General features: G+C 49.3%; 1 protein-coding gene across 4 annotated transcripts in view; it reads left to right on the forward strand.

Annotated features, from left to right (window-relative positions):
* LOC140388348 (bis(5'-adenosyl)-triphosphatase-like) overlaps positions 1-12,692 on the forward strand; it is a 1,872,387-nt gene that overhangs the window by 1,239,228 nt on the left and 620,467 nt on the right. For 3 of the 4 annotated variants that reach the window (XM_072472370.1, XM_072472371.1, XM_072472369.1), the window contains 2 exons: positions 6,778-6,923; positions 10,524-10,553. In XM_072472370.1, coding sequence (XP_072328471.1) covers positions 6,778-6,923; positions 10,524-10,553 — 176 coding nt within the window. The remainder of the gene's footprint in view (positions 1-6,777; positions 6,924-10,523; positions 10,554-12,692) is intronic. The other variant, XM_072472372.1, reaches the window with a different exon arrangement.

Genomic DNA, 12,692 nt, shown 5'->3' on the forward strand with positions numbered 1-12,692 from the left:
GGTCCATTGCTGATGGATTCTATTTAATAGCTTTTTGGATAATTGGTGAATGTTTGTCATGTACTTGTAGAAATTACACTGAAGGTTAATTGAGCTGCTGTGTATACTATACTAGGGTATGGATATGGAACCAATGAACATTCACAAGATCCTTGATAAAAATAATTGTTTTTACATGCTTATAATTTCAGTAAGTTTTGCTTCTTTAGCTTGTTCCAAGGCCTTTGACATTTCCAACTTTTATAGATAGTTAACTGTGACTATCAACAATAAAAGTACCAAATCATATCTAACAGTTTGCTGACTTTTTGCAGCACGTTATTTTTTGATAATAAAGGGAAGGAGGAAGTACAGGAGAGGAAAAGTGAAAGAGAGATGAAGAGTTAAAGCAAAAAGAGTTTGTGTATTAAAATATTATATCAGTTTCACGCTTTGTAGATTTGCATTTTTATATATCAGAAAAAAAATCTGAAAAAGACTGACAGGTCAATAATATTGTAGGGATTTGATATCTAACTGAATGTGATCCAATGCATAAAAGGAATAATATATAATAAAACATAATACATGAATGTTTGCAGCACATAAGGAGGCTATTCAGCCATAATTTCTGTGCTAGATCTTCGCTAAAACAAACCAAAATGTATCCTGGACTCTGTATTTTACACTGCTTGAAATATTCGCAAAGACAGAGTGAGCACCAATAAATATTTGCTAGATGTGGTCCAACTGAGAACTAAAATTTAGAAATAGTCAAAATTAAATTCTGTTTGATCACTTTAATTACTTGTGCAGCAAATTGTTACTGAGCCAGATGTGATTTGACCTTCATTTGTAGGTGTTAAACCAACATTTCAAGAACTGCTCAGTTCAAAATCATAAAGATTTTGGCCTGTGAATCTATAGCTAAAAATAGCAAATGTAGTTTAAAAAAAAGCCTCATAATATTGGACTTATAATCAAAAAAACAGAGGGGGGATTGAGAGATTAGTTAAGGCTATTACCCTTTTTAATGCACTATAAATAGGAAGCAATATTTTCCGGCAGATTAAGTTTGAATGAGTGACTAAACAAGTTGTGCTTCAATTTGCTCTCAGTCCAATATTTCTCAGTGTGAAGTTGAGTATTTAGCATTTTAATAGATTGAAGATAAATATACCCACTCCACAAAGGGTAAGGCATAAACTGAAGTCTGTTACATGGCAGTCATGAATGATGCAGTTCCGATAATGTCTTAAATTGCAGGAGTGAAGGCTGAGTGGCTCATCAAGCTTAACACAAGGGGCGGGATTCTCCACTCCCGCGCCGAAGTGGCCGCGCCGTCGTGAATGCTGTCGAGGTTCACGACGGCGCGGAACGGCCCCGGTCCCGACCTTTTCAGACCCTGACAATGGGCCAGGATCGGGGCCGCGACATCTACACGCGCCAGGCCTTGTCACCCGCGTAAAAGCGACGCCGCATAGATGACGCGGCCGGCGCCGCATAACGGGTGTCATCCGCGCATGCGCGGGTTGGCCGGCGCCAACCCGCGCATGCGTGGTTGTCGTCCTCTCTAAATCCGCCCCGCAAGAAGATGGGGGACAGATCTTGCGGGGCCGCGGAAGGAACGAGGTCCTCCTTCAGAGAGGACGGCCCGACGATCGGTGGGCACCGATCGCGGGCCACCCCACATTCCAGGTGAAGCCCGGTGCAGGATCCCCCCTCGCCCCCCCCACAGGCCGCCCCCCCAGCGTTCACGCACCGCCCACGACTGCAGCGACCAGGTGTGGACGGCGCCGGGGGGAACCCGCCGTTTTGGCCTGGCCGCTCGGCCCATCCGGGCCTCAGAATAGCGGGGGTGCCGGAGAATCACCATTTTGGGTGTCTCCGGCGATTCTCCGGCCTGCGGGCCGCGAAACTCGACCGGGCCGTTCCCGCCGCTTGGGAAAATCACGGGAGGGCATCGGACCGGCGGCCCTGGAAATTTTGACGGCCCAGTCGATTCTCCCAACCGGTGTGGGAGTGGAGAATCGCGCCCAAGATGTCTAATTACCTTCAAACGCATTCCAACATATTTTACTGACAAAGGGCCAAGTGTTCGCTCCAGAGTTGGGAGTGCAGTGTCAGGAAAATACACAATTCCGCAGACGTGGCTTTGGAACAACTGCAGGGCAGTTGGATTTTCATTCTGGGATGTTTTGGTAGGGGGGGGTGGGGTGGGGTGGAGCCGGATGGGAATTAACCGGAGTCAGGCCCACCAGAAACAGTGTGGCGGCAACCATGGGGACTGCCAGGTGCGAGGTGGATGTTTTAAAAGGCCCATGTTGGTGCTCTGGGACTTTGTCCTCGCCCTTTAGTTCACACCCTTCATCCCCAACACACTCCCCAAGCCCCAAACATGCTAACTTATCATGCCTCATGCCCCCCCCCCCACACATCACTCCCAAGGGCCTCAAACCCGCAGCGTTAAGCTATGCCTCTCTATCCACACCCCAATGGCCCTTCACAGCCCCTTGAGCAATTTGATGCCTACTTATGCCAACCCATGCTCTACACCTGCCACCCTTTGCCCTTAAATCCTCTATGCCAGTATCCAAACCTATTCAATACATTTAACTTCCTGCAACTAATGAATCCCTTGTGGAAACAAATATTTAATTAAAGGACATAATACCTTATAAAAACAAGCATTTGTATTTATAACTCCTATTGCATCCTATCCTCACACCTCCATAGGTACCCCGGGTGGGATTCTCACAGCCCACGCTGGGTCGGAGAATCGCCGGGCTGGGCGCGATTCACGCGACGCTGCCCCGACACTTGTCCGCGAATTCTCCGGTCACTGGAGAATCGGAGCCATTGGCGCGGCGCAGTGCCGGTCGGGGGGCGCTCTATCCTGCCCCCCCGGCGATTCTCCGCCTGGGATGGGCCGAGTGGCCGCCCAAAAAAGCCCGCGTCCCGCCGCCGGCGTTCACATCAGGGGCGGGATTCTCTGACCCCCCGCCGGGTCGGAGAATCGGCGGGAGCTGGCGTGAATTCCGCCCCCACCGGTTGCCGAATTCTCCGGCACCGGATATTCGGCGGGGGCGGGAATCACGCCGCGCCGGTCGGCGAGCCCCCCCCCCCCGGCGATTCTCCGGCCCGTGATGGGCCGAAGTCCCGCTGCTGGAATGCCAGTCCCACCGGCGAGAATCAAACCACCTCTCTTACCGGCGGGACCAGGCGGCGCGGGCGGGCTCCGGGGTCCTGGGGGGGGCACGGGGCAATCTGGCCCCGGGGGGGTGCCACCATGGTGGCCTGGCCCGCGAACAGGGCCCACTGATCCGCGGGCGGGCCTGTGCCGTTGGGGTGCACTTTTCCCTCTGCCTCAGCCACAGCCTTCACCACGGCCGGAGCGGAAGAGACCCCCCCCGCCGTGCATGCACGGGGATGATGTCAGCAGCCGCTGACGCTCCCGCGCATGCGTGGGCTCCCGCGCGTGCGCGGACTTCCGCCGGCCGGCGAAGTCCTTTCGGCCCTGGCTGGCGTGGCGCCAAAGGCCTTTCCCATCGTCCGGTGGCGCACCAACCACTCTGGCGCGGGCCTAGCCCCTCAAGGTAAGGGCTTGTGGAAGACACAATTAACATGCCAGTGACTGATGGAAATGAAGCTATGACAGGTGAGGACCTTGAGAGGATTGTTATCACTAAGGACGTAGTGATGGGCAAGCTAATGGGGCTAAAGGTAGACAAGTCTCCTGGCCCTGATGGAATGCATCCCAGAGTACTAAAAGAGATGGCTAGGGAAATTGCAAATGCACTAGTGATAATTTACCAAAATTCACTAGACTCTGGGGTGGTCCTGGCGAATTGGAAATTAGCAAACGTGACACCACTGTTTAAAAAAGGACGTAGGCAGAAAGTGGGTAATTATAGGCCAGTGAGCTTAACTTCGGTAGTCGGGAAGATGCTGGAATCTATCATCAACGAAGAAATAGCGAGGCATCTGGATGGAAATTGTCCCATTGGGCAGACGCAGCATTGGTTTATAAAGGGGAGGCCGTGCCTAACTAATTTAGTGGAATTTTTTGAGGACATTACCAGTGCGGTAGATAACGGCGAGTCAATGGATGTGGTATATCTGGATTTCCAGAAAGCCTTTGACAAGGTGCCACACAAAAGGTTGCTGCATAAGATAAAGATGCATGGCATTAAGGGGAAAGTAGTAGCATGGATAGAGGATTGGTTAATTAATAGAAAGCAAAGAGTGGGGATTAATGGGTGTTTCTCTGGTTGGCAATCAGTAGCTAGTGGTGCCCCTCAGGGATCAGTGTTGGGCCCACAATTGTTCACAATTTACATAGATGATTTGGAGTTGGGGACCAAGGGCAATGTGTCCAAGTTTACAGACGACACTAAGATGAGTGGTAAAGCAAAAAGTGCAGAGGATACTGGAAGTCGGCAGAGGGATTTGGATAGGCTAAGTGAATGGGCTAGGGTCTGGCAGATGGAATACAATGTTGACAAATGTGAGGTTATCCATTTTGGTAAGAATAACAGCAAAAGGGATTATTATTTAAATGATAAAATATTAAAACATGCTGCTGTGCAGAGAGACCTGGGTGTGCTAGTGCATGAGTCGCAAAAAGTTGGTTTACAGGTGCAACAGGTGATTAAGAAGGTAAATGGAATTTTGTCCTTCATTGCTAGAGGGATGGAGTTTAAGACTAGGGAGGTTAAGCTGCAATTGTATAAGGTGTTAGTGAGGCCACACCTGGAGCATTGTGTTCAGTTTTGGTCTCCTTACTTGAGAAAGGACGTACTGGCACTGGAGGGTGTGCAGAGGAGATTCACTAGGTTAATCCCAGAGCTGAAGGGGTTGGATTACGAGGAGAGGTTGAGTAGACTGGGACTGTACTCGTTGGAATTTAGAAAGATGAGGGGGGATCTTATAGAAACATATAAAATTATGAAGGGAATAGATAGGATAGATGCGGGTAGGTTGTTTCCACTGGCGGGTGAAAGCAGAACTAGGGGGCATAGCCTCAAAATAAGGGGAAGTAGATTTAGGACTGAGTTTAGGAGGAACCTCTTCACCCAAAGGGCTGTGAATCTATGGAATTCCTTGCCCAGTGAAGCAATAGATGCTCCTTCATTAAATGTTTATAAGATAAAGATAGATAGTTTTTTGAAGAATAAAGGGATTAAGGGTTATGGTGTTCGGGCCGGAAAGTGGAGCTGAGTGCACAAAAGATCAGCCATGATCTCATTGAATGGTGGAGCAGGCTCGAGGGGCCAGATGGCCTACTCCTGCTCCTAGTTCTTATGTTCTTATGTTCTAAAGGTGCAGAGAAATCCGCAGCTTTGGGGCGGCCCGATGCCGGAGTGGTTCCCACCACTCCAGCCCACTGGGACCCCCCGCCCCACCGGGTAGGGGAGAATCCCAGCCCTGGTCTTACCCGGTGGGACTTCGGCATCCATCGTGTCGGGGGCGGCCTGGTTGGGGGGGGGGGGGGGGAGGGGGAGGGGGAGTCCGACCCGGGGGGGGCCTCCACCGTGGCCTGGCCTGCGATCGGGGCCTACCGATTGGTGGGCCAGCCTCTCGTAGTGGGGGCCTCTTTTGCTCCGCGCCGGCCCCTGTAGCCCTACGCTATGTTGGGTCGGGGCCGCACGGAGAAGGAATCTACAGCGCATGCGCGCCGGTTGCAGCGCGCATGCGCAGACCCGCGGCGCCCATTTGACGCTGGTATCGGCAGCTGGAGCGGAGTGGGTCACTCCAGTGCCGTGCTGGCCTCCTGTAGGGCAGAGGATCGCCACACTTAGTGGTCTGATGACGCCGTCGTTAAACTCTCCAGTTTTTACAACGGCGTCAACACTCTGCCTTCAGATGGGAGAATCCCGCCCCCTATCTATCCAAATAACTCCCTCAAGTGTAGATCTTTTGCTCAAATGTCTAAAGCCCACGAGTTATGTTTTGTGCATCACACTTATAAAAATTGCATCTGTTTGAAGGTAGTTGCACTTTTACACGTGCACCAGCCTCTGTGAACCATGGTGGTGCAAGCTAAGAACTGACACTGTTCCCCCACCCAATCCCTTCCGTCCCCATGAAAATTTGGACCAAAATGTGCAATTGGAACTCGTGGACTTCCATTTTTAATATCATTGTGACTTCAACAGGTGGCACACTCTTGTTATTGTGTCACATGACATGATCTCATGTGTAGTTATAGAACATGATGCAAGTTTCAGTGTTAAGCATTGGCACCTTCTCTTCAGTTTATGATGCCAGTCAGTGGATTAGCATATTCTGCATGAGTGGCTATACATTTTCAGCAGCAAACCTCAAGGTACAGGTTAAGGATTTTATAAATTCCATTTTACCAACTGTTACAGTGTTGCTCAAAACTTCAATGTATGGTGCTGGATTTGGGAAATCCTCCTTTGAAAACCTCACATTGCTCCAAATTCTAATATTATGAAGGGGATTTTGATGAAAGGAAATTCCACGCAGAGGAGTTGTTAAGATTTATTTTGTTTTTGAAGGAAGAAAACTAACATCAAAAAACTAACTGCTCCAGCGAAGCTGTTCTTTGTTGCCACTAAAATAACATCATATCATAATATATTTCTCTGATTTGACTTTATAATATCACGTCAAAGCTTACAGTTTTACAGCTGACATGCAAAATAAAAGGTTGTTCTGTATTGTACATGTTTGCTACTGATACTAAATTTAGTTTATTCTTATTGTGATCAAAGATATTTTGGAAATTACGATGGTTCTCTTGGCATGTTTCCTTGACTACCCACAATAAAGATGTACTAGTTTGTCCAATCAAACCAACAGAACGTTTTCGAGATCTACAACCAGAGGAGCTGACAGACTTATTTCAGACAAGCCAGAAAGTTGCAAAGGTTGTGGAGCAACATTTCAAAGTAACATCTCTGACCATCGCCATTCAGGTTTGTAATGTATTCCCTTTGAATAGTGAATGATCAGTTACATCACTGAACTATTTTAATTTTGAACATTCAGGGCAGTATTGACAATGATTGTACCATTGAGGAATTTGAAGAATGCATATTTCAGTAAGTGCTGTTCAGTTGATAGATTGAAAGATTTTTGCCTGCTGCATCTTTCCTGTCATTTCCCATGGCTGCTGCACCTAGCATTCGGTTGTTTGATTGTCAGTCTGCTGGTTATGTAAATACATTAGAAATGGCTTGTATTTGCAAGGCAACATTTGACAGAAGTGGCATAATCCTAGAAGATTACATTCATTGTTCACTGGAAGAAAGGCACTCAAGTGAAACACAGAGGCTGACTGAGAGAGGAAAAAAAAGCTAGCCATCTGTCACAGAGCTTTTTCTTAAATTCCATGTTTTTAATTCCACATCTTATTCCCAATAGGAGACCCCAATGCCACACAGCTTCCTTCAATCCACAACCATCTTCTTTAGAGCAGGTTTGCCTGCAACCACAAAAGCATTTCCTTCAGTCCACAACGGTTTTCAGCTTTACTCGGGCTCTTTGGTACCACATTCAATCAACAAATGCTTCAATTCCACAGCTATCACTCTCTAATCATCCAGTTGAATTCAGCTCTTGAGTCCAAATTTGGTTCAAGATTATAATGAGGTCTGAAGTCAACTGGCTCTGGTAAAACTCCAGCTGAGCAGTGTTAAACATGTTATTGCAGAATACATTCCACATGATAGCACTGTTGATGACATCTTCCATCTCTTTGCTGAAATGTGTGAGTCAGCTGATGAAATCATAATTAACTATGTTGAATTTGGCCTCCTTTTAGTGGACAGGCCATCCTGGGAAATGTTCCATATTGTTAGGTAATTGCAAGTGTTATAGATGTCTTGGAACATCTTTGTTAAAGGTGCAACTAGTTCTGGAGCTCAAGGGCTGGATTCTCCGTTTTGGGACTAAGTCACCACACCGTCGTGAAAACTGTGGTCTTTTACACCAAAACTGGCGTCAAAAGGCCACAGATTCACCACCTTGCTGGGGGCTAGCAGGCAGCAGTCGTAGAGCTCGCAGCTCTAGCTGCCGATATGGCCCCCAGCACTTCTGGGTCAGAGGCCGCGCATGCGCACGGTGGCAGCCTCCAGTGACTGCGGCAAGCTCCATGGTGGACTCAGCCTGCGGACCTGGACGGCAAAATAGTGCCCCGCATCGGCCGCTCGCGCGCCCCTGACCGCCGGCCCACATTGCCCCAGCCCCAAATGAAGCCCCCCTTGCCCGCCGATCGACTGAGTCAGCAGCCGCCATGCAATGAACCCGGATGGTGGGACCATAAGAGGTCCAGGCCGTCAGGAATTCGGTCGGCGGGGTTGGAGTACCGCGGGAAGGACCTCGGGCAATGGCCTGAGGCGGTGGATACTTGGCGCGGCGTACTCCACGAGTACAACGATTTTCGGGGTGCAGAGAATTGAAGAACCAGTGCCGCTCCCGATTTTGTGCGCCAAAACGGATTCTCGCCCCGTTGCCAAACGCGATTTTGGCGTTGGGGAGTGGAGAATCCAGCCCCAGATCTGCAGCGTTACCTCTGAATATTAATATTAATTGGGGTCTATAGACTTTTCTGTGTCCAGTGAACTCAGCCAGTGAACTTCTTGATTAATGTGGATTGAATTGAACTAGCTGAAGACTATCACTTGTGATAATGGAGAATTCAGGATGAGCCCAAGAAGAGTCATAATTTGTCACTACCGACTGAAGATGATTCTGAGTGATTCAGTTTTGTCTTTTGCACTGACATGTTGTGCTCTGCTATTATTGTGGATGGGGTTGTGCATCGTAGCCCCTCCTCCCATTAGTTTAATTATCTACCACTATTATGACTGAATGTTGCAGGGCTTTGATGCAGAGCTTTGGCCTGGTTCATTGGGTGTGGGAGCCATTTTGAAATACTGCCCTGTAGCACAATCAATCACTCACGAGACGAGATGAGAAGGAGTCTAACGATGGCTTTATTACGCAGACTTGTTCCCCAAAAGCACAGTTACAGAATGCGGCTGCTGGGAGAACCCGGGCTCTTATACTCCGCCTTACTGGGTGGAGCCAGCAGGCGGCTGATCCAATCGGGACCCAGCTTCTATCCACCAATAGCCTCTCGGCATCACAGGGTACCTTAATACCCCTAATGCATACCACCACATGCCCCGACCTTTTGATCCCACTCAGCCACCCCACCGCTGCCTCCGGACACCTCACTGCACTCAACTTACAGGGTTCTCGAGCCATCCCTCACCCCACCTGTATAGGGCAAGGCCAATCAGGCCCGATCTCTGGCATGGGCAATCTGGCACCTGGGCAACTTGGCACTGCTTCTCAGGCACCCTGACAGTGCCCCAGCCAGACTGGAAGTGCCACCCAGACACCCTGAAAGTGCCAGGGTGCTCGGGTGACCCTGATAGAATGCCTGGGTGACACTGCCAAGGCACCCAGGTGCAAGCGGGAGTGCAAGGGTATCACTCTGCCTGGAGCCTGACTGCCCAGGGGCCTCTATTGACTCCCAGATGCCTTTACTTCTGGTCCATGTTAAACCGCGCTATGGCGAGGTCTCCCAGACGAGGCCATTAGTTCCGGGGCCCTGGGAGAATATGGCGCAGACATTCTTAAGTTAGCCAAATGGTTCACTTAAATATGCGATGTCTCGTGAGATTTCGTGAAACTCGGAAAGCATTTTGAGCATCGCAAATTGCGTGAGAGGCCCTACACGAGATTCAAGAGCCTCAACGCATCACCAAGTCAGGTGTGACGACGCTATTAATTCACACCTGTGATCTCTCCTCCCTACGATCTTTCCCCTTGCGATGGCCATCCCGCAGTCTCTCCCTCCCCGCAGTGTCTCATTTGCTGTGGACTTTGCTTTCTGCGATCTCAGCCACCCCAATCCCTCACAGGTTCTCTCCTTCACTTCTCTCTGCTGTGCTCTGAGACATGCCCAGTGTTTCAAACCCCACAACCCATAATCTCCACAATTGTCGTGGACCAATTCTTGCATTATCCAGCTGCAGTCTTCAATCGCCGGCTTTCTCACTGAGACGCCTTTTAATCGGGCTGGCTGAGGGAAGGAAACAAAGAAATACTTCTAATGAGGTCCTGACATTCAATCAACAGTAAATATTAAGTAGTTTCTGAAAAGAGGTGCAAAATAATCTTAAAATACATATTAATTTAATTTAAACTGAATGTATTCACCATAGACTCTTCTTAATAAATAAAACAATTTAACAATTGTGCTGGCAATTTCTTTTGAGAAATTTGGGCTGTCAAAAGAAGTTTCTGTTCTTGATCAAATCCTTACTCTTCAAAGACCGGAGTAAGCAGAGGCTGGTTTTCATAATCCTTCCGGAGGCAAGTGTGGTTTTCAGCACCAATATCATTGCTCAGCTTGTCGTAAACAAAACTGATTGCAATAGTGTATGATTGTTCAGATCTCGTAACTTGTCATTCAGCTTCAGCTGTTTTTTCAAATGAATACTCTAATTCACTGTCAAAGACATCATTAATGCCTCATGTTTTTCTCTTCTTATTTCTTGTAGGATGGTCCTGAAGCTGGGCAGACTGTAAAAGTGAGTGCCTTTTAATATTAGTTTCACTATGCTGTGAACAAAATGATTCATGATATCTTTGTTCGAACAAGAGCTCAATATTTTGAGTTATGAGTCCATACAGCCACACAACTGCCATCTTATCGTTTAACGCATAATTGTTTTGGCAATAAAATATTATTTATAATGTTACCAGAGAAAACCAGTTTAATATTTAGTTTCATATCCTTCTGGGAAGAAAATGTATTTTGGAAAGAAATGTCGGCAGGTTTATCTTTGACTTTACTCTGGTTTTAAAAACTAGGCCGCATAAAGGTTTGTTTGCAGAACACAGAGACTTTCAGTGCTGTTTCATACTTTGTGTGAATGTTATTTTCATTGCCCACATGATGAGCTGTTTGGTGAAATGTGCAGGATCAATGCAATTGAATGAATCCAGCCACATGCAGTGTTTTTGAAATAATTCTGAGCCTTGTACTAGCAATTCATTGCACAAATTAAAGAGAAATTCTTGGCACCATGCAGAGCAAATTGCATAGCTCTGACTTCAGAGTGACAAAATGCAATCACTAAGCAACTTCAGCTGATTATCTTCAGCTGAGACTAGATAATATTCTCCTGTTTTTTTGAAAACTATTATAAATATTTTAAACTAAACTTGAATTCCTGCAACAAAAATGAATCGCTGGTGGCCCAATAAACTATTTACCAGTCCACTTCTCTTCCTGGCTCCAATACTGTTTGATATTGTTAACAGATGTTTCTCCTCGGGCACTGCCCCTTGTTCTTCAAATCAGCCATCAGCACCTACCCTATCCTCCAAAAGACAATTGTTGACAGACCTCCAATCTCACTTTCTTCTGCAAAGTCCTTGAATATGTTGTTCCAGCCCAAATCTGTGCCCACATTACCAGAACTCCATGTTTGAATTCCAGCAATCAGGGGCGAAATTCTCCGTTATCGGCGGAAACTCCGCCGATCGGCGCAAAAAACGGCGCAAATCCCACTTGCGTCACGTCATAAAAATGGGCCGATAGTCTGCGGCCCGAAATGGGCTAGCAGCGACGTAACGGGATCCGCGCTTGCGCAGTGGTTCACGCCGTGCAGCGTCATACGCGCTGCACGGCGTGACGGCTCATAAGGCCGCGCAGCTCCCCCCCCACCCGACCGGAACAGCCGACCGCAACACCCGACTTGATGGCTGGCCGTCGCTCAGCCCCGAGGTTCGAGTCACGCGATGTGGAGGCGCTCCTGGATGCGGTGGAGCAGAGGAGGGACGCCCTGTATCCCGGGCACGGCCGCAGAGTTGCCCCACGCCACAGCCGGCGTCTGTGGAGGGAGGTGGCAGAGGCCGTCACCGCTGTGGCCCTAACACCACGGACAGGCACCCAGTGCCACAAGAAGGTGAACTACCTCGTCAGAGCAGGCAGGGTGAGCGTCCCCCATATCCCCCATATCCCCTCTCCCCCAAATCCCCCCTTCCCCCATATCCCCCCCTCCCCCATATCCCCTCCTCCCCCATATCCCCCATATCCCCCCTCCCCCATATCCCCCCTCCCCCATATCCCCTCCCTCCCCCATATCCCCCCTCCCCCATATCCCCCATATCCCCCCCCCCATATCCCCCCCTCCCCCATATCCCCCATATCCCCCCTCCCCCATATCCCCCATATCCCCCCTCCCCCATATCCCCCATATTCCCCCCTCCCCCATATCCCCCCTCCCCCATATCCCCCATATCCCCCCTCCCCATATCCCCCATATTCCCCCCTCCCCCATATCCCCCTCCCCCATATTCCCCATATCCCCCCCTCCCCATATCCCCCCTCCCACATATTCCCCCTCCCCCATATCCCCCATATCCCCCCTCCCCCATATCCCCCCTCCCCCATATCCCCCATATCCCCCCTCCCCCATATCCCCCCTCCACCATATCCCCCATATTCCCCCTCCCCCATATCCCCCCTCCCCCATATCCCCCATATTCCCCCCTCCCCCATATCCCCCCTCCCCCATATCCCCCCTCCCCCATATCCCCCATATTCCCCCCTCCCCATATCCCCCCTCCCCCATATTCCCCATATCCCCCCTCCCCATATCCCCCCTCCCACATATCCCCCCTCCCCCATATCCCCCATATCCCCCCTCCCCCATATCCCC

Source organism: Scyliorhinus torazame, chromosome 13, assembly GCF_047496885.1.
Source record: "Scyliorhinus torazame isolate Kashiwa2021f chromosome 13, sScyTor2.1, whole genome shotgun sequence".
NCBI classification, from domain to species: Eukaryota; Metazoa; Chordata; class Chondrichthyes; order Carcharhiniformes; family Scyliorhinidae; genus Scyliorhinus; species Scyliorhinus torazame.